Genomic DNA, 26,080 nt, shown 5'->3' on the forward strand with positions numbered 1-26,080 from the left:
CTTTTGGAATAACTTTCCCTGAGAGCTTTGCTGTGCTCCTGCAGGGGAGCTGAGGCAGTCTGGGAGCAGGGAGGCGCCGGGCTGTGCAGAGCCCGCACCTCCATTTCCCCTGGCTCTCCCCAGCACCTTCTCCTGTCTGCTTGGGGGAGGCTGGGCCATGGAGATCGCGCACAGCTGCTGCAGGGACACTCAAAACTTTCATCTTCTTTCATATATAGTACCATAGTCTAAGACCTTACACTCAAAGTTTTCTACTATGTGATTTTTAAAATTAATTTTTATATCATTTTTATGCAATTATATTTTTTATTTTAAAATATTTTTATTTTAAAATTTAATTTATTTTATTATTTGATTGTTCTATTATTATTTTATTGTTATATTATTTTATATATTTACATATTAATTTTATATATTTCCATCTTATATTTATAAACAAACTGAATATATTTATATATTTATTTAATATATTTATATATATGTATATTAATTATTACATTATTATATTACTTTATATATTGATACATTATTTATATACAATATATTCTTATTTATAAATTTGATATCTTATATATTTTATAGATTTATATATATTGTATGTATAATTTTTTATATTTAATATATTTATATATGTATATTATTATTACATTATATTACTTTATATATTTATCTATTATTTATATACAATATATTCTTATTTATAAATTTGATATCTTATATATTTTATATATTTTATATAAAAGTTAATATATATCATTTTATATATTTAATGTATTTATTTCATATATTTTACATGTGTATATTATTACATTATTATATTACTTTATATATTTATATACAATATATTCTTACTTATAAATTTGATATCATATATTTTATATATTTATATAAAAGTTAATATATATAATTTTATATATTGAATGTATTTATTTCATATATTTTATATGTGTATATTATTAATTATTATGTTATTATATTACTTTATATAAATATATATTATTTATATACAATATATTCTTATTTATAAATTTGATATCTTATATTTTACATATTTATATACAATTTAATATATATAATTTTATATATTTAATATATTTATATATGTATATTATTAATTGTTACATTATTATATTACTTTATATATTTATCTATTATTTATATACAATATATTCTTATTTATAAATTTGATATCTCATATATTTTATATATTTATATACAATTTAATATATATAATTTAATATATTTAATATATTTATTTTGTATATATAATATATTTATATATATTATACGATTATATATCTATATATTTATTATTTATTTGATTATTTTATTATGTAGTTTTATTCAAACTCCACACCCATAATCCCAGTTCTGTCATCCCATTTTGGAACATTTTTCCACAGTCTCAGCTCCGTGCAGTGTTCTGTTGGGGGCAGTGCCTGTCGGCACAGAAATCTGAATTTCTCAGGAATTTTGGAGAGGATTCCGTTCCCTGGGGATGGCAGCAGGGGCAGAGCCTGGCGTGGAGGGGAGGCCTTGGGGGCTCCCCACCTCTTGGAATTCTCACAACTGTGGGCCTGTAAACCAAAATTTAGAATTAAACACAAGATTTGATCTTAGAAAAACTTCCAAACCAAAGTACTAAAAGCAAGAATATAGATTTATAGTTTAAAACAGAAACATGTTAAATTCAGTTTAAAGTTTTAGAGTTTAAAATAAGATAGTTAGAAAGGCAAACAAGGGGTTTAGAATACAGTTCTATAAGTTTGTGTCATAACATGATTGACTAAGAAAACTCACATAACAACATAAATCCATAAAATGAAATATTTAAAGATTAAATCAAAACATAAATATTCTTATTTACAGTGTTTTATTAATCAATAAATCCTTTTAAAATCTTATGACTAGGAATCTTATAAAGCCTTCTAAACCATACTATAAAGATGTAAACCAACCTCACCCTTCCTATGTAGAAAATAAGAAAATAAAGCATATCATCATAAACAACTCAGAAATCCCATCTTGAACTCCTTCAAAATTCCTTCCAAAATCCCCATACCCAGGGATGCAGCAAATGGGAATTTAAAACCCTACAGAAATGCAATAAAGAAAATAAAATCTGTGTAGACAAGAGAAATGAGGCAGGATGGAAAATGTTTTCCAGCGTGTTAAAATTTAAAAATTCTTTTAAAATTCCACTTAAATCATTGGGCCAAATTTACCAGAATTTTCTAATTATTTAATAACACATTTTACTTGAGCAGCACAGTTTTGGTTCATCTTTCAATGCAAAGTGAGGAAGTCTCTGGCCAAGTGCTTGAAATCAGGTGACTGAAGTGAAACTGGGGCTCCATCACTGTGCATGAAATTGCAGAAAAATATTCTGATTTTCGTGTGACATCTTGAAAGGGTCTTGCTTCCAGGTGACATCATATGCATGAGTTAATTGGTTAAAATTAACAAAAAATAATAATAATAAAAAATCAGAGCAGTTTTTTTTCTTCTGTTCTGGCTAAAAATAAAGTGAGAGGATGCGATAACTTGCACGATTTTCAGTTATCATCTGCAGTGAAATGGCAGCAGATTTCCTCTCTGCTTCATCAGCACAAGTGCAAAACATATTTTATCTGTAACCTTTCTCACGTACCAGCACATTCAGAACTTCCATTTTTCCTCACTAAAAACTACTGAAATGTCATTGCTGTTTATTCCAGCAGAATTCCAGCTTCTGATTTTTTCTCCTGCATTAGAAACATTGCTGATCGCTATTTCATCCTTATTAAATGAAGACTGGAAATAAATTCTGGGGTTTATTTTAGTGCAAACAGCTGTTCCAATATCAGAAAGAAGCATCAAATCTCACCCATCTCCCACCCCAAGAAGGTGACAGTTGATCCGCTCCAGATGCAAACCAAAGCTCAATTGTAGAACAGAAAAAGAATCTTCCAACTCCTATTTTTAGCTAATTTTCCTTTAACTTCTTCAATTACAAAAATTCTTTATTAATTCTGTTCTGGCCACTGGCTTATTTAACAATAAAGAGCAAAACACTGACCTGTTTTCTTCATCAAGGCAAATTTATGGCTTGTTAGTTGAAATTTTATTTTTTAATTAATTAAATTAAAATAATTATTTTAAATTTCATTTTAGTTTTGTAATTGTGAGTTCATCTCTGAAGAACAGAAATTTTAAGGAGGTGAATACTGAACAGCTTTGGTGGAGGTAGATTTTGTTACTTAAATCTACATTTCCCACCTGAATCTCTCTCTAGATTCTAACAGATAAGTTATGATAAAGAAAGGAGTTGATGTGGATTTTTGTTTGGTTTGGAGGATTTGAGATAACATTTGCAATCTCAAAACTCCATTTTTTCCCCTTTAAAATGCCAGTGGAGGCTCCTCAGTTTTGCCTTTCTGATGAGAAACATCTCACTGTGTGCTAGGTCATATTTACAAAGCAGTAAAAAATAACTTTTTTTAGGGTAAAGAAGTAAATGATGGTCTGAAATTCTTGAGTTTTTAATTATAAAAAAAGCAACCCATCTTTTCCTTCAGAAATTTGTTTTCTCCCTGCCTGGAAAGCCAGATTTTTATTTTTTAGTAGGTTTTTTTTGTTTGGTTTGGGTCTTTTTTGTTTGTTTAGGTTTATTTCGTTTTTTCTTTTTTTAGTTTTTTTTGTCAGTAAAAGAAGACACATAAATATTTTCTTTCAAATATTTTGGTTGTCACATCTCTTAGTTCTTTCATCTCTAAGGAATAAATAAATTCCCCTGCAGCTGATGAAATGTATAATCTTTTAATGTTTCTTGGGTTTGTACTCCATAATACTGTGAGGGGTTTTTTGCTGTCATGGTCTATGCATTCAACAGAGAAATACAATAAAATTGTTCTACATTTATTCTCCCTATCTTCTGGTGAATAAATCCTTTTAAAATCCATCTTAGTTTGTAGTTTAATGTATTTCAAGCATATTTTCTTTTTTTTTTTTCTCTTTTCTTTCCCTATTTTATACCCTGGCCTGTAAAGCTGTTGGGCATCTGTTCATTTTTGAGTCCATCAGCAGCTCCATGAGCATTCTTTGATTTTCATTATCTTATGTTCAAAAATGTTTATTATTCCCCAGGAAAGTGAGTTATTTCTAGTAGCTTTTCTAACCACTGCAATGCACACAGTTGTAACTTGAAAATGTTCTTTTCTGGTTTGTTTTCTTCTCCAGCTGAGTCAAAATTGGGGCCTTTTAAATTTTTTTTTTCCCTCATGTGGTATTTGTTTGTATCTTTTGTGCTGCATTAGTTGCTAAATAATACTTTTGTGGTCAGGGTCTGTTTCTAGCTTTAGCTTTTCAGTTTTAGAAGGATGATGCCAAATATTTTGCAAAGCAGGATCTGCCAAGAAAATTTCATAGGAGAATAACCAACCTCTGCTGGGAAGCACAGAGTGACTTCTTTTGTTGTTTTTTTTTTCCCCCTCTAAATAAATGTTAAGTTGTGCATTGATCTTTGCTTTATTATTGTTATCTTTATTATTGTTATCTTTATTGCCCCAGGTCCTTCAGTAATTATTACAGGGATGAGAATTAAATGTTTTTAGTGGCTACTGAACCCTACAAAACCTCTGTGCTTACACAAATCCTCAGCTGGTTTTCTGGGGAATAAAGGGAGTTGGCCTCACATCATTAATGAGCTGGTAATCCCTTGCTGCTTGAGTTAATTGGCCTTGGGTAAGAAAGTGTCAGAAGTCTCTCAGTGAAAGGTAGATTTCCCTGCCACAGATAAACTATCTCAATTTCACCAAAATTAACTCCATTTAAGCCTTATTTGCACTATAGGGTCAGTGGTGGGTTTGGGATTCAGGTTTTGATGTGGAATTTATTGAAATCCTGGCACTTGTGCGTGTTCTGAGTTCTGTCCTTTAGCAGGAAGTGTGGAAATGTGGAAACAGGGAGTGCCAGCTGGGAATTTTTCATCCAGCCTCGTGCTGCTGCTTGTTCTGAGGGATGAGGGCTGGCAGTGCCCATCTGGAGAGCGCCCACAAAATCAATATTTGTCCTCCTACAGTACCCAGCTCAGAGATCCAAATGATGGCTCTGTTGCAACTACAGAATAATAAACTAGTAAAATTAGCGTGGAAATCTTCATTTTGGGTTTATCCCAAAAAGCTGTGACTGCTGGTTTTAAGGGACCAGTCTTTTTTAGTGTCTTGAGTCTATAAAGTCTCTGTGCCTTCCACTACAGAGGAGTCTGGTACTGCTCTCCACCTCCAAAAATCCAGCTGGAAGATTTCAGGGGGAACAATTTCCTCTGGATCTTTCTGCTTCCTAGAAGACAAACAGCCCTGAAAATCCAGAATGGTGTTCAGGTTTCTTTTTCCAGGAGCACAGAGCAGCCAGATGTGCCCCAGGTGTGAGCACAGCTGCAGGGAGGAGTGCAGAGTCCCCGTGGGCAGGGACAGCTCCACTCTGGCAGGAAAGGCTCAGAAATTTGGGGTTTTCAGCCTGGAGAAGAGAAGCTTTGGGGTGAATGAATTGTGACCTTTCAGGACCTGAAGGAGCCCAAAAAAAAGGATGGAGAGACTTTGAGAGAGGGCCTGGAGTGTCAGGACACAGGGAATGGCTTCCCACAGCCACAGGGCAGGGCTGGGTGGGATGCTGGGAGGGAATTGTTCCCTGGGAGGATGTGGAACAGCTCTGCCAGAGCAGCTGTGGCTGTCCCTGGATCCCTGCGAGTGTCCAAGGCCAGCTTGGAGTAACCTTGGATGGTGGAAAATGTCCTTGCAGGGATGGAACTGAACAATCCTTAATGTCCCTTCCAACTCAAACCATGCTGGGATTTTGTGGTTCTATGGCATTGGTTCTGTCTGGCACAAATCAGCCTTAACATTTGCCAGAGTTGTCCATTTTTGGGGGTTTTTAAAGCTTTCCTTCTTTGTTCCAATTGCATTTTTAATCCATGCCCAGACCTTCGGAGGTGAAAGGATACGTTCAGTGTCTGTTACAGAAAACCTCTCAGCACCAAGCAGGAGGGATTTACCCAGTCTCACACTCTCCTTAGGTTTTCTTGGCATGGGGCTGTGGGGAATTGTGGCTTGATTTTGCTTATTTTCTTTTATATAAAAGAGGGGTTAAAGCCCCAAACCAAGAGCTGCAGCTGTGGGGGTGGAATGTGAGGATTGAATCCACTCCTGGGAGTGTTCTGAGGGTGCTTTGGGGTGTGCTGGTCTTGGGAGAGGAACCAGCACACTGCGCTCACTCCAAACCTGGAAACAGTGGTGGGAGCTGCTGGAGCCAGGGCAGGGTGATTGTTCCCCCTGACACCAAGGTTTGGATCTGCTCTGAGCAGTTCTGCCTTGCTCTGGCCTCTCTGCTTGGGTTAACACGCAGATTTTCAAGGATTATTTATTTTTTAGAGCTTTCAGAGTGTTTGGTTTCTTTTACAAAAGTTCTTTCTGAATGTACAGCGCTGTGATGTCCTCTAGTGAAGGAAGGCAACTTTAAGCTCACACAGTGCAGATAAACTCTTGTTGCTGTTAATTTGGGTTTGGGAGAGTTAATCTTAATCTTAACCTGCAGATTTTTCAAGATTTTTATTTTTTAGAGCTTTCAGATAGTTTGGATTATTTTACAAAAGTTCCTTCCGAATGTACAGCACTGCAGAAAATTGCTGTGTCCTCCAGTGAAGGAAGGCAATATTAGCTCACAAAGTGCAGATTAACTCTTGGTGCTGTTAATTTGGGCTTTCTGAGTCATTTTCTGGCTTCAGCTGACATTTTAAGAATCTTCAACTCTGCATTTGAGGTGTTAAACTGAGCTGGTAAAGAGATTGTGTTTGAGAAGAGCAAACATCTCCTTTCCAGTCATTAAGAGTATGTTGCTGATATTTGTTTTTTCCAGCTTTAGTTACAAAGCATTTTTTAAATCTGCCAGATTTATGTAAGTCACAAGTGTAAGCAGAATTGTATAATTAATTGTAATAAACACTAGGAACATTTATTTAAACTTCTTCATTAGGATATAATTAAAATTCTGTTAGAGTCCAGCAGATCACCATCCACCAAGAATTCCATTTTCATGGTTTTAGGGCAGCCCATAAAATGAGAGACATTTCTTTGGGTCACTTCAGCTCTTGGCACTGCTGGATGTGAATTCAGAGATGCAGAAAGGTGAATTCAAGGCTCTGTTTGAGGATGCTGTGAGATATGAAAAGGAAAACAGAGCATAATGGGAATTTCCTACCCACACAGAGCAGGTTAGGAATTAGAAAGTGTCAGAGATCAGGAACTGGAAAGCAGAGGAAGCTTGAGCTTCATTCCCAGGGCATGAGGTCAGGTACAGTTAATTGTAATTGTAAGCAGAATTGTACAGTTAATTGTAATAAACACTAGGAACATTTATTTAAACTTTGCATTGGGACATAATTAAAATTCTGTTAGAGTCCAGCAGATCACCATCTACCAAAATTCCATTTTCATGGTTTTAGGGCAGCCCATAAAATGAGAGACATTTCTTTGTTCACTTCAGCTGGGTGAGAGCTCTTGACATGGTAGATGTGAATTCAGAGATACAGGAAGGCGAATTTGTCTGTTTGATGATGCTGTGAGATATGAAAAGGAAATCACAGCAAAATGGGAATTTCCAAACCCCACAGAGCAGGTTAGGAATTAGAAAGTGTCAGAGGTCAAGAACTGGGAAGGAGAGGAGCTTGAGTTTCACTCCCAGGGCACGAGGTCAGGTACAGTTAATTGTAATAAATACTAGGAACATTGTTTAAACTTTACATTGGAACATAATTAATATTCTGTTAAGAGTGCAGCAGATCACCATCCACCAAGAATTCCCTGTTTTTTAGGGCAGCCCATAAAATGAGAGACATTTCTTTGTGTCACTTCAGCTCTCGGCACTGCTGGATGTGAATTCAGAGATGCAGAAAGGTGAATTTAAGTCTGTTTGAGGATGCTGTGAGATACGAAAATGAAAACAGAGCATAATGGGAATTTCCTACCCACACAGAGCAGGTTAGGAATTAGAAAGTGTCAGAGGTCAGGAACTGGGAAGGAGAAGGTTGAGTTTCACTGTCAGGGCACGAGGTCAGGCACTCTTGAGGGGATGTTCAGTGGCTGGGACAAGCAGGCAGCACTTGAGGCAGCAGAACCTCGTGGTCAGGGGTGAGTGAAGCTTGGCAAGGGGTGAATAAGCTGGGCAGGGAGGGAAGGAGGCAGGGCTGCCACAGGAGCTCAGTCAGGATTCAATTAATGCAGGCACGCTCCAGCAAACAGCTCCTCTCTGAATGGGGCCCTTGATCCAAGGCTGGAGATGGGACAGCGACCGTGGGGAGAGGAGAGCGTTTCACCACGGACATTGAAAATACTAATTTGGAGCCTGCCAGAGGGATGTTGCTGCATGAATCTTCTCTTTCTCTGTGCTTAGGAACAGGACACTGAGCAGATCCCAATGTCCAAGATTTCCCCCATTTTTGAGCACCTCCCGTGGCTCAGCACTGGGGACCCCCTGGGCTGGAGCTGTTTGGCTTGCACTGTTGCAAACAAATAAAACACAAGTGCAGAGTGAATATCTGGTTGTGAAACCAGTTCTGTGTGTTATTTCTGGTCACTGGCTGCAGAATGCCCTCGCCAGCTGTGTTTCCTCAGGTGTGGTGGTCGGGTGTGCGGTGGGAAGCGTCGCACACTGGGATTGCCACGGGCCCCACCTCGGGTCCCACTGTCCCACAGCAGCTGTTGGGGAGGAAAGTCAAGTGTCAGTGGGAAAACCCAATTGTTTTTGTGTGTGTGATCCTACAAAACTCTCCCAGCTCCCCAAAACACTCCTACTAACAGTGCTGTCCCAGTGGGGTGGGATGTGCTCGATCACTACAGCCATGCAATAGGATATCTGCAAAAAAAAAAAAAAGAGTACTTGTGTTTGTACTTTTGTTTTGTTTTATTTTTATTTTGAACACAGATTCCATGTGATGTTCTGCAGTGTTAGTATTCAGTTGCTAAAATATTCTGGAAGAGCTGTGCTCAGTGGGATGCTGTCACTCATCCCCTGTCAGGATGGGGGACAGCTGAAGAGGTGACCAAAAGGCTGCTGCCAAACTCTCCTTTCTCAGTAAATAAACTCTGTAAATGGCATTGAGCAAATGAAAATTTGGCTGTGGTTCACCTCATTCTTGTTCTGATCCCATTCTTGTGTGGCACATGTTGGAGCTTTGCAATCCTTCTGCCAAAATCCTGTAGTTTTAATTTTCATCCTATAGGGAACATGATCTTCAGCTTTGAGTCTTATGAAATAAAATTAGGATCAATACTACCGAAGGGCAAAAGCTCTGTCTTCCTCTTGGAGAAAGTCTTCCAGCAAATATCTTGGGAATTTGGGATGTGCTTCTGTCCTGGAACTGGACCACGTTGCTGATGGAGATGTGGACACCAGCCCTGAGTCTTTCAGCCTTTAGTGTCAAATAAATTCTTAGGAGATTTTCTTATATATTGAAGGGATCAAGGCCAAAAGAATTAAAGACAATAAGACATCTAACAAATCTTGTCTTCCTTAAAAGTGAAATATATCACCAAGGTTCATTTTATATATGTCATCTTTATGGGATAAATGCATAGAAATTATTATTTCCTATGTCAGTAATGGCTCATGAGATACTGAACAGGTCTGCATTGCTTGGCATGGAGTAACAGCTTCCCTGGCCTCTGGCTAATTTCAAAAATTTCAGCTGATTTTAAATTGAAATTGAAATACAGAGGAAATTTCAAAGGATGAGGAGGAGGCAGATATTAAGGAAATGTCAATAACATGAATTGAAGAACTGTAATTTCTTAGTCTGTAGTTCCCCTCTGCAGTGCAGAATTATATCAATAAGACAGACTGATAGATCATTAATTAATTTTTCCCATTAGGGACTTACATTTTTGTCAGATATCATTTCTAGTCAGATTTCAGGTTTGAATCACAAGCCAGTGACATTGGCTTTGGCGCCTTCCTGTCTGTGGCTTCCTTGGTAACTGCGCAGTTCTTTAAAAACAAAAAATAAAATGATGCAAACTGCAGTGAGTCGTGGGAAATGAAGATTTCTTTGACTAACACATCCCAGAGTGATCTGAGGAATCCTGATCTGACACTTTTCACATCTAGGTGTGTACAGGGAGAACCAGTTTTTAGGCCTGGCCTTGTTGCATTTGTAATGAGAGCAGTAATTCATTATTGATGGAGTGGCAGGTGGCACAGGGAAGGTGGAGCTGCTGCCAGCCAAGAGCGGGGAACAAAAGCCTCTGGTGACATCTGGGTGACGTCCCTTGGGGAGCATTTTGGGTGATTTGCTGTGTGCTCACAGTGCCGGTGTCTAGACTGGAGAGCTAAAACCGTTCCTTGTCTGGGAGCACCCACACAGGGATTTTAAGGATCAGGGAATATTTGGGATGTTGCCTTTGGTTCTGGCATGGACAGGAGTTAATGATCACGTGTGGTCTCGGTGTCATCAACTCAAGAATGTGTCTGGTGGAAGAGGAAAGCTGTGGGACCAGAAAACACAGACAACTTGATAGCTTTAGGTCATAAATATCAACCCAGTGGGGACTTCTGTGTTCCAGCAGGCAGAGTCTGATGGTTGCAACCCAGAATAGTCCAAGCTATAGATTAAATATGAGCTTAGTGGTGCTGTTGGAAAGCAGCAGGACAGGATTTAGTGGAGCTGTGTCGTGTGAGAGAGCTGGGAGCCAGGAGCTGCAGTGTTCCCCTGCCTGAACCTTCAGATCCCAGCCAAGCAGACTTTGGCAGGCTCCATCCATTCCTGCAGGCTTCAGCACGACAGTGGCAGTCACTGCTGGTGTGGAAAAAGAATATTTGTGAGGAATGTGATCCTTTTGGTGCTCCAGAGGTGAAGCTGATCTCTGGAAATGGTGCAGGCAACTTCACCTGAACATCTGAGCTGCTCCTGGACAAAAGGCACAGTGTGTGTCCCTGCTGGGAACGTCCCTGCTTCACACTGATCTAACAGGACCAGAGCAATCCTTTATCCTTTATCCTAACCCTTTATCCCACTGGCATCCACCTGCTCCTTCTGCATTTTGAAGGACACCGAAGATTTTGCTGTGGTCTAAAGCAAAAAACACCTCGGTGGGAAGGTGCTTTCAGAAGTGGTGAATGTTTCCTTTGTGGTTTGCAGATGACTCTGAGTGATTTGGTCTGCAAATGTTTGGGTCCTTTGTAGAATTGTTCAGATTCTCTTTGAGATCAGCTTGAGTCATATTTGTGTCCTTGGCCTGAGTTTGAAACCCATCCCGTGTCTTAGCACTGCAGGACTTAGAAAGGCCAATCATTGGGTTTGGTTTGGTTTGGTTTGGTTTGGTTTGGTTTGGTTTGGTTTGGTTTGGTTTGGTTTGGTTTGCTTGGTTGGGTTTTTTTCCTGACTGGAAAGCCTTTCCCTAATTTGAAGCTTGAGTAAGTATTGATAAAACTCAGGGGTTAATCCTTCAGGCTCTTGATTTTCCTGTTTTTAAGACTTCTTGTCCATGCACAGGAGAAGTGTTCTGTAATGACTCCCTTCTCAGGGTCAAATTTCCTTTACATCCTCATCTCAAGTCCAAACTGATTTAACTTAACCCAGTTTTCTCTCCATTTTCCATAACCCACCTCTTCACCAGATTTCAGCTGTTCAGAAGACCCTACATATTTGTTAGGGTAAAAATGAAACAACTGGGGTTAAACTCCTGTAACTCTTGGATGTTCAGCCTAATTAAATCAGGTTGTGTGTCCTGAATAATAGTTTAGCCTGAGTGATTTAGTTACTAGAAAGTGTTCACAAAATCCCCTCTTAAAACTTTCTGTATCTGAGGTTCCTGTGACACCTTCCAGCCCTGAATTCTCAGCTGAAATTTGGAGCACATCCAGAGAGGACAGTTCTGTAAAGGCTTAACTGGAGCTGCTGCTGCTTCTGAGGAGGAGGAGGAGGGAGCAAGGAAGGAGTGTGCAGAGTGCAGCTGTTGCAGGGAGCTGTGACTCATCCCTGGTGCCTCTGCAGTGCCTCTCCTGCCCCTCTCAGTTCCACTTTGGGGCACACCATGAGATGGGTGAGCCCCTGCTGCATCCTTGAGTGCCAGGAACTTCCCTTAAAATGGTCTTTGAGAGGGGTGAGCTCTCATTTCCACGCCCAGGTTGGACATGAGGAGGAATTCCTTCCTCAGAGGATGCTCAGGGGTTGGAAGGGGCTGCCCAGGGAGGTTTGGAGTGTCCATCCCTGGGGACAAGGTGGTGACAGTCACAGATGGGATGACCTTGGAGAGCTTTTCCAGCCTCAGTGATTCTGTGATTTGATGTTCTAAAGTCTGCAAAAGAACTGTCAGGAACACTTCACAATTCCAGACAGGCTGGTGCTGAGCTAATTCCAAACCCAAATTATCCTCACCCACGTTGGTCTCAGCTTTGCATTGTATTTGTATCAGACAACATCTTATTTTTGCACAATCTGTAAGACTGTGAGGTGCCTTGATTTCTGATTAAATATATCTTAACTATAGCTAAATATCAAAATATCCATCTTAACTATATCTAAATACATCTTAACTCTCTTGTTTCAGGCTAGAAATCTTCACACAGGAGAACTGGCTGCTGTAAAAATAATCAAGTTAGAGCCTGGTAAGTTTTACATTCTTTCCTGTATTTTTGAATCACATTTTCATTTTTTCCATGTGTTTATTTTCACCCACTGTGAAGTTCTAGACAAAAGAAGTGTTTGGGGTTGTTGTTTTTTTTTGTAGTTAGACGACAGGAAGCCCTGCAGGATGTACCACTGCTCTTGGCTGTGTCATGCTCACTATTTCCTTGTTTGTTCTTATCTGCCTGATCAATTGCTGCATGAGGAGATGTTGCAATTACAGCGTGTTGTGGGTACAAAGAGGAGATCAGGGACAGATGGTGGATTGTGAGCTCTGAGGCAGCGAGGAGCTGTGGGAGTTGAAGGGGGAAGGGATCAGGCAGGGATCCCAACTCCCACCAAAGGTGCGCTGGGAAAAGCAGAGCCCTGCTTGGGATGTGTCATCTTTGCTTTCTGTGCTGAGGGAGGGGGATGGCTCCTACTGCCCTTGGAGTTTCTGCCTCTCCTCCTAAAAGCAGGAGGCCCAAGGGATCTCCTTTGCTGCCCAGGAGATTTCCTGAGCTGGAGTTTAACCTGAGTCCTGCACAGAGGGCTGAAATCTGGAATTGTGTCCTGAGTGGAAGTCAGAGAATCACAAAATCCCAGCATGATTTGAGTTGGAAGAGAACTTAAAGACCATGTGGGGCTGAAGAGCTGAGGGGAGGGTTCATTTTAATTCTGGTTGGTTCTGTGCAGAAAAAGAAATGGGTTTGAAGGCAGAAGGTAGGAACAGCAGGGGATGCTCAGGGGAGAAGTGAAAATCTCTGCCTTTGGGTGCCTGGGATGCTCAGCCCCCTTGGCAGAGCGGGCTGGGTTTATTAATTGGCTGCAGTGCCAGGGTTAATTAGGCACTGGGGACACAGGGGGATCCCTCACACCCTGTGTGAGCTGCTGTGGCCAGTTTGGGGCAGTGGGGCTGTGGTGGGGCAGAGTGATGCTTCAGTGACAGAAAAAGGACAATAATAATGCACTGCCACCTTGGTGAGCAGCCTCCTCCAGCCCGGTGTCACTGCAGCCAATCCAAATGAAGTGGATCTGGTTTTATTCTGAATTTGAGGAACTGTTTTGGAAGCTGAGTGAAGCAGGGCCAAATCCTCTGTTGATAGAGCTGAGGGAGGAGCAGGATTCTGCCTTTCCTTGATGCTGCTTAACCATTGCAGTGATAAATGCAAGAATCTGGCCCCAGTTTTAATTAGCACTGATGACCATTTCTTGTGTTTAATTATATTGGTCTGATCACCACAGGAAGCCATTTTGTCTGGTTTGTTTTGTTTTAGTTTTTTAATCCATCTTCTTTTGAACATTGCCAACCTGATCTCCATCCACCTCATGTACACCCACAGCCTCCTGGCAGGGATCTTGTTGGGTGTTTGGTTTTTGAGGAGGATTCACGGCATTTATTTACTTACTTACTCCTTTTTCCATTCTCATGTTTGAAATATGCCAGATTTTAAAAGAAATTAATAATTGGCTGCTACACACTTCAATTTTCTGACTAATTTTAAGGGTTTTGAGTAGTTTTTGAAGACTGTAAATTACAGGGCATTTATCAATTCCTGGACCAGGTCAGGAGCTGTTGGAATTCCCTGTGGTGGTTTCCTGGGAAGGGCAGCCCCTCCAAACAGCAGCACAAGTTCCTTTCACACAGTAGGACACAGCTGGAATAAAATTAATAATAAATTTCCTAAATTAGAGAGTGGAGAAATAGGCTTGGGAGTTACATACAGCATCTTCTGGAGAGGAGGAGGAGAAGGCTCATCAATGGAAATTAATTAGCTGATGGAAAAATAAGAGCTCCAAATTCAACACTTGATTAATCAACAAGAGGGGAATTGGGAGCAAAGACAAAAGGCTCTGAAGCAGAGAGTGCTCCAGAGGAGGTGAGGAGTGTGCTGAATGAAGGCTGCAGGAACTGCACTCAGTAAAATGGCAGGATTTTAGGAGATTCAGATTGAGGAGAATGGCAGGGGTGAGTCCTGGTTTGTTCCTGTTCCTCCCTTATCTCCTGCAGGTACTGAGTGAGTACCCAGAGAGAGCTGGAAGCAGATCCCAGCATGGATCTGTATTTTATTTCATCACTCTTACCTTTGTCTCTTCTCCAGACAAAGAAAACAATCCCAGCTTGGAAGGTTGCTGTCACTAATTTATTTAAATTTGGGGCAGTTCTCTAGGTCTGCTCCCACACTCACCTGGAGTCAAAATAGTGTTTTTCCCTTTTTTTTTTTGTTTTTAAATTTTTTTGGCACAGGCTTTGGAGAGCATTAGGCAAAAGTATTATGGCACGCTAATGACATTTCCCAGCATTCCCTGAGCACAAATGCTTCAAATAATTTGGGAGCCAATTCTATTCCAGAAACGAATCCAACTGTACTCAGCAGCACAGCAGCCAAAACTGTCTGAAACACTAAAGCCTCTTCCTTCTATGGGTTTAGCAGATGAATCTAGAGGGGACTCAATACAAAGAGGGAACTATTTGCCAGTGGAGTTTGCAGCCACAGAACTTTCTCCCTGGGAGAATATCATAAAAAGTATTTTTAAATATGCTAATGTCTGTTTTAAGTGCTGCTGTCATGATAACTGATGCCCTCTGTCGTGTTCAGAGCCTTCTGCAAGGTTACAGAAGAATCTCACTGCTGGGTTTTTGGGTTTTTTTGGTCCAATGATTGCATTTTCCATTTGAGATCCCAGAAATGGCAGTTCCCTGTTTCGGGCTGGATCCTAAGCTGGACAGGGAGCAGGGTCAGGGTCACAGGGGGGTCTGGCCCCTCTGCACAGCAGAGCTGCCCTGGCAGCCCAGGACTGTGGGGACTGAGGCAAGGCAGCCTCATTTCCTATGCCATGAATTCCCCAAATGAACTGTAGAGAAGAACCAGCCTGAGGCTGATTTAAACTGAGCCTGAGGCTGGTTTAAACTGAGCCTGAGGCTGGTTTAAACTGAGCCTGAGGCTGGTTTAAACTGAGCCTGCTGGGCTTGAACTGTTGTTGGCAGCACCTGGGGTTGAGGAAATATGAAAATAACTCCTCATTAGCACACACACACCTTCCATGCCTTGTGCTGTGCAGCCTGGTTTGGTTTGGGATCGTGTCTGGGGCCAAATTCCTGAGGTTCCAGGAGTTCCAGAGCCATTAAAGGCTGGACATGGCCTGTGTGTGCTATCCCATGTCCCACATGGTGCTGCCACAGCCTCAACCCAACACAGAACAAAGCAAAGGCAGCCTGGACTTGGAATCCAGAGTGCCCAGAATTTTAATCACATCCAGCTTGTTGAAATGGGGTCAGATTTTACTTCGTGTCCTTATAATGAATTTATAATTCACTGTTCTTCTTAAGAAATGTGTGGATCCGGAGGAGGATCCAGGTACTGCAAGTTTTCACTTAAAGCAGAGTTTTTGGGATGGGGAAAGTCAACAGAAGGGGTTGTGGTGGGAGAAGGGAGTGCTACCAGTAGGGAAGAAGCTGCAAAGTCCATTTGAGTTGGAAAGGAGTGCAGAGTGTGACACTTGGGGTAAATTAGGAGAACACATCATTTGGCAAAATACATCAGGAAAAACAGCAACAGAGAAGAGGGAGAGTGAAGATCAAAGACTGAGCTGCACAAGAGTGGGTAGGTGAGGCAAGGAGAGAGGAGAAGAAACTGCTAAGAGAGAGGAATCCCAGAATCCCTGAATGGTTTGGGTTGGAAGGAACCTTAAAGATCATCCCAATCCACCCCTGCCATGGCAGGGACACCTCCCACCATCCCAGCCCTGTCCAACCTGGCCTTGGGCACTCCAGGGGACAGCCACAGCTTCTCTGAGCAATACCAATTATATCTTTTTAATTACCAATTCTGTATTTTTAATTACCAATTATATGCTGAGAGGCTGCTCATAACCAGGACCCAGGCAGGGCAGAAGAGAAAATCCACAGGGAAATTATTTTGGTGTTGGACCACTCACTCCAAACTCTGGTGTGCCCCTTGCTGTGGAGCTCGTGGCAGCACATCACCATCAGAAATATTTAGAATCAGCAGAGAGATAATGAGGAGCATCAGTGGTTAGCATCTGGCAGCTCCATGCCCAGCAGGAAAATCTGCTGCTGGAAACATCACTGTTTCCAAATAGCTGCTCCTGCTTGGAATCAAGTTACTTGAGTTTCAAGTTTGGGGAATTGAAATTCTTTCTGCCAGACTGCAGGTTTCCATGAGTCCTGTGAAAAGCAGTCCTGGATAAAACAGCATATAAAAAATTTCTATAGAAGATAGGGATAAAACAGGATGAAAGATCTGCATTTTGGGAAAGCCATCCCTTTCCTCAGCCCAGCCTGAACCTTCCTGAGCTTCAGGAGAGTGGTTTGGAGTGAGTGCCTGGGATCTGTTGGAGCACAGGGGTGTTGGGGAGTCAGCACAGAGCTCACCTGTGTGGGGAGAGCTGGGGGTGCTCCCTGGGGAGGAGAAGGCTCCAGGGAGAGCTCAGAGCCCCCAAAGGGGCTCCAGGAGAGCTGCAGAGGAGCTGTGGATGTTGCTGGGCTGTGGAGTTTGTGGGATGGGGCAGATTGTTGTCATTCCCATAGGGGTTCCTCTCCTTGTTTGGGAACTCAGGTTGTTGAAATAAGAAATGTTTGAGGAGTGGTCCCAGCAGAGGCTGCAGTGGTGTGACCCTGATCTTCATCCTTCAGTGTCCCTTACAAGTGTTCCTCCAATCCTGTTGTTAAATATAGTCTAATTTTTAAATTACAAATGGTAATTATAGTGTTGAAAATCCCAAATCTTCATTATAGTATTAAAAATCCCAGGCCAGACTGCCTGGAGAGGTTTGGGAGTGCCATCTCCATGTCCATCAGGAGAGGTCCATGATGTCCATGTCCATGGCAGGGACTGGAGGGATTGGACAGGAGTGCTGCACCTTGAAGGGCTGGTCTCTTCACACGTGCCTCTGTCCCACCCTCTGGTGACACTGGGGGGTCTCTGAGTGCCATCACTTCCCTCCTCCCTCCTCCCCATGGTGCAGCTGTGAAGTGATGAAGAATAAACCAGTTTAAAACAAACCCCAGGAGTTTCTTCCCCAAGAAGTCACCTTTAGGACACCCAAAGGATTCACAGCTCTTCCCAGGGCTGGTTGTGACAAGTGACCTGGGGTCTTCCTGCAGGATGGGACCACTCAGAGCAGTGGAGCGGGTGAAAATGGGTGCAGGAGTAAACTTGGCTAAAAGCCATGAGGATGAGGAATGCCCAGAGAGCAGCAGTGCTGGGTGTGGAGCCAGCAGGGCCTTCCTGTGCTGCAGCACCCAGGGAACAGCTGCTCTGCATCCAGGAAACCTGGCAGGGTCTCTCTACATTCCAGCTGTGCACAGAATCATGGAATCATGGAATGGTTTGGGTTTGAAGGGACCTAAAGCTCACCCTGTGCCACCCCAGCCATGGCAGGGACACCTCCCACTGTCCCAGGGTGCCCCAGTGCCCAGCCTGGCCTTGGGCACTGCCAGGGATCCAGGGGCAGCCACAGCTGCTCTGGCAATTCCAGCCCAGCCAGGAATTCCCAATTCCCAATCTCCCACCCATCCCTGCCCTCTGGCACTGGGAGCCATTCCCTGGCTCCTGTCCCTCCATCCCTTGTCCCCAGTCCCTCTGCAGCTCTCCTGGAGCCCCTTCAGGCCCTGCCAGGGGCTCTGAGCTCTCCCTGGAGCCTTCTCCTCTCCAGGGGAACATTCCCAGCTCTCCCATCTCTCACACAGGTGAGCTCTGCAAGTAGAATAATTCACAGCTGTTGATGTGCCACCAGTTTCCTCCATGATCTCCCATTTAAATTCAGATTTATCATGAATTTATCAGCCCTAACCTTGCTCAGCTTCTGGGATGGGCTCAGATCCCACCCCATGGCAGGGGCTGGGTCCCTGGCACCTGGGGACAAACAGCCTCATGTGCTGTCCAGGGAGAAAATTCCACTGTGGGGCTCTCTGCTAAAACCCCTCAGCAGAGGAGGCTGCAGTGCCTCAGCCCCCGCTCAGGATCTGCAGCCTTCCCCTGATGGATGTTCCCACCCAGAAACTGCCCCACATCCAAACTGCCCCACATCCCACACTGCCCCACATCCAAACTGCCCCACATCCCAAACCCCAAACTGCCCCACATCCCACACTGCCCCACATCCCACACTGCCCCACATCCAAACTGCCCCACATCCAAAACTGCCACACCAACCAAACCTGCACCACATCCCAAACTGCCCCACATCCAAACTGCCCCACATCCCAAACTGCCCCACATCCAAACTGCCCCACATCCCAAACCTGCCCCACATCCCAAAACTGCTCCACATCCCAAACCTGCCCCACATCCCAAACTGCCCCACATCCAAACTGCCCCACATCCCAAACTGCCACACATCCCAAAACTGCTCCACATCCCAAACTGCCCCACATCCCAAACTGCCCCACATCCAAACTGCCCCACATCCCAAACCTGCCCCACATCCCAAAACTGCTCCACATCCCAAACCTGCCCCACATCCCAAACTGCCCCACATCCAAACTGCCCCACATCCCAAACTGCCACACATCCCAAAACTGCTCCACATCCCAAACCTGCCCCACATCCCAAACTGCCCCACATCCAAACTGCCCCACATCCCAAACTGCCACACATACCAAACCTGCCCCACATCCCAAACTGCCCCACATCCAAAACTGCCACACATCCCAAAACTGCTCCACATCCCAAACTGCCCCACATCCAAACTGCCCCACATCCCAAACTGCCCCACATCCCACACTGCCCCACATCCCAAACTGCCCCACATCCCACATTGCCCCACATCCCACACTGCCCCACATCCAAACTGCCCCACATCCCAAACTGCCCCACATCCAAACTGCCCCACATCCCACACTGCCCCACATCCCAAACTGCCCCACATCCCACACTGCCCCACATCCCAAACCTGCCCCACATCCCACACTGCCCCACATCCCGAACTGCCTCACATCCCAAACTGCCCCACATCCCACACTGCCCCACATCCCAAACTGCCCCACATCCAAACTGCCCCACATCCCACACTGCCCCACATCCAAACTGCCCCACATCCAAAACTGCCCCACATCCCACACTGCCACACATACCAAACCTGCACCACATCCCACACTGCCCCACATCCAAACTGCCCCACATCCCAAACTGCCCCACATCCCAAACTGCCCCACATCCCAAACTGCCCCACATCCAAACTGCCCCACATCCCAAACTGCCCCACATCCCACATTGCCCCACATCCCACACTGCCCCACATCCAAACTGCCCCACATCCCAAACTGCCCCACATCCAAACTGCCCCACATCCCAAACTGCCCCACATCCCACACTGCCCCACATCCCAAACCTGCCCCACATCCCACACTGCCCCACATCCCGAACTGCCTCACATCCCAAACTGCCCCACATCCAAACTGCCCCACATCCCAAACCTGCCCCACATCCCACACTGCCCCACATCCCAAAATTGCCCCACATCCCAAAATTGCCAACACATGAGCAGGCAAACCCCAGTATTCCCAATTCCCTGTTGTTCACCATCAAATCCCTGACTGCTAAACCAGATTATTTTGTATGGGTGTTCTGTCACCTTTGGTCTAATTCTTTTTATCTTGCTGTCTCCCTCTCAGTGAAGTATTTTCTACAAATGGTGTCTGGTTTTTTTTCCTGCTATCCAAGGATATTTAATTTTTGCCCTATTCCAGTGCCTCCTGCCAAGATTAATACTGCAGCTGCCTGGAAACTCTGAATTGGTTTGTTTTGTATTCATTCTTGTCATCTTTGAGCAGCTATACATCTTCTCCCCTATCTCTGTGTCTCATCTTGCAGAAAAATTTCCTCCATATTTTAGCCAAACTTTTCTCATGGATAACTTCTCTTCTTTCCATCTGTTTGCTACTTCTCTATCAGCTCCCTGTCTTCTTTCTTCTTTCTCTTCCAAATCCTTTATTTCCCCCCTTTCTCTATAAGTAACCCCCATTTCTTGGATGAATTCTTCATTTATAAATAGCAGATCACAAGATCATCTTTGCTGTCTCCCTCTACTACAGGCAGCATCATTCCAAGTCATTCCTGGTGGGTTTTGTTGAGTGTTTTCTTCTTTTCATTTTTTTTTCATTTGATGGAAATTTCAACCAAAAAAAAAGTTGGAAATTTTACACAAAAGTAAACATCCCTAATATTTCTCCAGTTAGGAAAACCTTTACATCTGCCCAGGCAATGCAGATGAAGGCAATTTAATCCCATTGCAAATTATCTATTATGAAACTGGACACAGATTATCCCTTCTCCCCACTTCCCTGCCATCTTTTATGTGCATGAAGGTTGTTATCTTCTCACTCTCAGTCCTTTTCTAGCCCAAAATCTGCATTTCTTTAATTTCCCCCGTTAGTCACAGTTCCTGGAACTGCCCTGGCGCTCCCTGCACAGCTCCAGCTGCTGCCTGGGAGGTTTTCCTGTTCTGGGGGTGTTCCCAACAGGATTTTCACATGGGGCAGTGTGGAGCCTTTGCTTCTTTGTGCCAGAATTGGGATTAAATGCACAAGACAGTATTTCTTGTTGGGATTCAGATGTTTATTAGTTCTTACTTATGTTTGTCTTGGTTTGAAAAGCCAGGTTTGAAAAGCAGGAGCCTTCCTTGCAATGGAAAATGCAAACCTCCTCTCTCTGAATTATTATGATTTTTAAATTAAGGGGCTCTCAGGCAAAGATAAGGGAATAGGAATAACAGTTCTTTAGTAGGAAAATTTAAAATACAAATGCAATAGTACAAAAAAACCGGAAAACAAACCCCATCCAGAGCCAGAACAGGCCCTGACACCCTATGGGTCAGCAGTTCCATCCAATGGTGGCTGCAGCCCTCCTGCAGAATAGGAATATCAGTTCTTTATTGGGAAAATTTAAAATACAAATGAAATAGCATTAAAAAAGAAAACAAACCCCATCCAGAGCCAGACCATGCCCCGCCCCCTGTGTGTCAGGGGGTGTCCCAGCCCCATGCCATGGGGGCTCAGCCCTCCTGCAGTGCCAGCTGTGGCTCTGCTGCAGCAGGGATCCTGCACAAGGGGGGAGTTTTCCTCTGCAGCTCCAGGGCTGCTGCAGATGGGCCTGGGCTCCCTCTGGCCATGCAGGGCAGCAGAAAGCTGCTCCTCTGGCAGTGCAGGGGGCAAAGGCTGCCGTGCTGTGCCAGGCTCAGATTGTGCCCAGGTAGGAATGCTTGGCTCCTCCCCTGGGCGGAGCAGCTCCCCATGGGATGCTGGCATTGGATCAGCCCTGCAGGGACACTCAGTGGCCATGGACAGCAGAGATCTCCTGCAGGGAGGGTTGGCCGGGGGAGAGATAAAGAAACAACTGCCCCAGGAACAGCAGAGAGCTGCCCCAGCTCTGACAGATGGGGATGGAGCACACACATATCCTACAAACCAGGGCAATGTCACAGTCTCACAAACCCCGAGTTCTGCAGCACTTCACTCTAAAATACTAAAAATGGAGCCTCAGCTCTCTCTCCAAGGCCTTTTAAGGATAAACTGCCCAATTAAGAAATGACACCTCAATTATTTTCACTTTTATCCAATAACCAACCAATGCAATGTAGACTCTTTCTCCAATTACACAAAACCACCCAAACCCATGGAGAAGAAGGTGAAGAAGAAGGAGCAGCCTCACCCTAAAACCTCCATCTTGCTTTGTATATATTTCTATATTCTAAATCCTTAAACTCTTAAGTTTCCCACTCTGTGATATCACACACTTCTATCCAAACCCCACACCCACAATCCCAGTTCTGCCATTCCATTCTGGAAGCTTCTCCAGGGCCTCAGGTCAGTGCAGTGTTCTCCTGGGGGTCAGAGCCTGGCAGCACAGAAAGTCTGAAATTCTCAGCAATTCCCAGGGTTCCAGCAGTCAGGATTCAGCTGTGCTGAAAGCTGCAGCTGACATTTCAAGGATTCTTTGGTCTGAAGAGGCCACTGGCATTTGGCATTGGATCCTCTGAGCTCATGGACAAGGGGTTGTGGAGAAAGATGGAATTTTTTCAGTGTGGGGTGAGAGGATTTTGCTTTCAATCTTGTTTAGATCTGACTTTCTTGAAAACACTTGAGTAGTTTGAAAATTCTCCAGTTGTCATCTGTGAGAATTCAACAATTTCCTTTAGGAAGTTTGTTGGAGAAATGGGAGGAATGAATCCATGAGATTTAAGCTTGAATTAAAGAATCTTACAGAAATTAATGAGAGGGGCTTTAAACAAGGGGTGGAGGGACAGGACAGGGGGAATAGCTTTAAACTGGGTAGATTTAAGTTGGATATTGGGGTGGAATTCCTGGCTGTGAAGGTGGGCAGGCCCTGGTGTAGAATTGCCAGAGCAGCTGTGACTGCCCCTGGGTCCCTGGCAGTGCCAAGCCCAGGCTGGACATTGGGTTTGGAGCAGCCTGGGACAGTGGAGGTGTCCCTGCCATGGCAGGGCTGGGCTGGGATTGGATTTAATTTCCCTTCCAACCCAACCCAATCCAAGATTCTCTAAACTCAGGAATCTTCACTCACGGTGATCATTTATCAGCAGGATGTGTGAATCCAAGCAAAGCTGTAGCTGCAAGGAATCCCTAAACCAAGCCCAGTGTGAAATCTGTGCTAATTTTATGAAAATTGTGTTGCCTTTTCTCTTTTTCATTGGTTAAAAAAATACTACTGATGTTTATAAAAAGCCTCTTGACATTTGAAACTTCTCTACTACTGTTTTCCTGCCCCAGTGAAGTGTTTCTTCACATGATTCAACATCAAGAAGCCCTTGAGGATTTACTTAAATCAGTCAGAGGTGGATTCCTGGAAGTTGGTTCCCTTTTTCCTTTGTATTTTGTAGTTATTTTCTGAAATGAAAGCCTGGCAGTCCCTGAGACATAAAGGTTGTGATAAATTTCTTTTATAACACATTGGTTCTTCTTTTGCCAGTGACACTGTTCTTAGGGAAGCTGCCTCACAGCTCAGCAAATATAAACATCTGTTTTAAAAGAGGTTATTAAAAATATTAGCTGTGCTGCTACTTAAATAAACACATGAAGAATTCAATTTACACCAGTGCTTGAGTCCTCTTGGACTTGTCAAAATCATCTAAATTAAAGGGAGCAGGAGAAAGCTCTTCATGTTTGCTGGGTTGGACATCCCTGACTTTAATATAGGAGGGAATTTTACTGGGGAAACTTGAAACAAAAGTAAACATCCCAGAATAATTTGGGTTGCAAGGGACATTAAAGCTCATCGCATTCCATCCCTTCCACCATCCCAGGCTGCTCCCAGCCCTGTCCAGCCTGGCCTTGGGCCCTGCCAGGGATCCAGGGGCAGCCACAGCTGCTCTGGGCACCCTGTGCCAGGGCCTGCCCACCCTCACTGATGGGAATTTCTTCCTCATATCCCATCTAAATATCCCTTTCTTCAGCTTAAAGCCATCCCCCTTTGTCCTTCCATGTCACAGGATGAAAAAGTTAATAATATATAAAATAATGAAAGCAGAGCTGCAGGGTTTGAGTTCAGGATTCTGAGGAGAGCATCCTCTGCTTGGAAATTCTCTCAAGGGGATTCATCAAATACAAACAGATAAATACAAACAGAAATTGCATCCCTGAAATTATTGCTTTTTAAATTTATAAAAATTTATCCTTTTATTTTAAAGTGGCAGAACATGCCCTGCTCATAATGGATTTTTTAGTAGATCCTTTTTTTTTCCCACCAAAAAAAAATATATTCAGGATGTACCAACATGCACAACCACCCAACCCGCCCTCCTGAGCTCTGAGTCAGCTGAGTGGGTGTGCAGGCTCATATGCTCCATCCAGGTCCCTTGGGAATGAAATATTCCTCACAACCACCCTGGGGAACGTGGGCTCCACTCCTTCCAGGCTCTGCAGTTCAGCAATCCTCACTCCTGTTGGGAGCCTTGTGCTGGGAGCAGCTGGATGGAAACAAAGCTTGAAAAGTAAATTTTGAATTTACTCCCTGGATCCCTGTGCTGCTTTCCTGGAGCTCTCTGAACTCATGGATCACATCCTCAGGCCACCAGCTCTGGTGGCCTTCAAGAAATATCTGTGCAAGCCCTGCTCTCTTGGTCTTCAAGAAATACCTGTGCAAGCTCTGCTCTCTTGGTCTTCAAAAAGTATCTGTGCCTCACTGTTGGAGCTCTGGGTGCTGAGAATTTCAGACTTTCTGTGCTGCCAGGCTCTGACCCCCAGGAGAACACTGCACTGACCTGAGGCCCTGGAGAAGCTTCCAGAATGGAATGACAGAACTGGGATTGTGAGTGGGGAGTTTGGATAGAAGTGTGTGATATCACAGAGTTTGGGGTTTTAGAATATAGCAATATATTAAAAGCAAGATGGAGGTTTTAGGGTGGCTTCTCCTCCTTCTTCACCTTCTTCACCTTCTTCTCCATGGGTTTGGGTGGTTCTGTGTAATTGGATTAAAAAGTCCCCATTGCAGCCATGGGTGGTTGGTTATTGGGTTAAAAGTGAAAATAATTGAGGTGTCGTTTCTTAATTGGACAGTTAAGGATAAACTGTCCAATTAAGAAACGACACCTCCATTATTTTCACTTTTAACCCAATAACTCTGCTCCCCAGCTCCCATCTCCATTTACTCACCTCCAGCTTTGCCCCTTCCCTGGGCTTTCCATCATCACTTTTCCAGCTCCTGGTGCTTCCTGGGCCTCTCCAGATGGAGCAACACCCCAGGGACAGATGGAAACCTGTTGGAAGCCTGGATATTGAGAGTTTGGGGCTTTCTGTGCTGAAAGGCACTGACCCCCAGGAGAACACTGCGCTGACCTGAGGCTGTGGAGAAGCTTCCAGAATGGAATGACAGAACTGGGATTGTGGGTGTGGGGTTTGGATAGAAGTGTGTGATATCACAGGGTGGGAAACTTGGAGTTTAGAATATAGCAATAGATACAAAGCAAGGTGGAGGTCTAAGGGTTGAGGCTCCTTCTTCTTCACCTTCTTCTCCATGGGTTTGGGTGGTTTTGTGTAATTGGATTAAAAAAGTCTACATTGCAGCCATGGGTGGTTGGTTATTGGGTTAAAAGTGAAAATAATTGAGGTGTCATTTCTTAATTGGGCAGTTTATCCTTTAAAGGCCTTATAGAGAGAGCTGGGGCTCCATTTTTAGTTTGTTAGAGTGAAGTGCTGCAGAACTCAGGGTTTGTGAGACTGTGACAGAGATAAGAACTATCAAACATCTGAGCCTGAGCCTAAACCATCATCTGGAGTGCCTTCAGTCCTGACCTTGACAGAGGTGGGAAAAAGAATCCAGACCCAGCACCTGAGCAAAGCTGAGCACAGGGAATCCAGCTGGGGGGAAGGGCTGGGACCCCGACCCTGGGAATGTTTCCCCAAATTCTGTGCATCCCTCCAGAGCTCTCTGAATGTTCCTCATGTAACCCTGGCTGCTTCCTGTT

General features: G+C 43.6%; 1 protein-coding gene across 1 annotated transcript in view; it reads left to right on the forward strand.

Moving 5' to 3' along the window:
- MAP4K5 (mitogen-activated protein kinase kinase kinase kinase 5) overlaps window positions 1-26,080 on the forward strand; it is a 70,624-nt gene that overhangs the window by 10,185 nt on the left and 34,359 nt on the right. The window contains exon 2 of the mRNA XM_059474148.1: window positions 12,579-12,636. Coding sequence (XP_059330131.1) covers window positions 12,579-12,636 — 58 coding nt within the window. The remainder of the gene's footprint in view (window positions 1-12,578; window positions 12,637-26,080) is intronic.

This window comes from Ammospiza nelsoni, chromosome 6 (assembly GCF_027579445.1).
Source record: "Ammospiza nelsoni isolate bAmmNel1 chromosome 6, bAmmNel1.pri, whole genome shotgun sequence".
Taxonomy (NCBI): Eukaryota; Metazoa; Chordata; class Aves; order Passeriformes; family Passerellidae; genus Ammospiza; species Ammospiza nelsoni.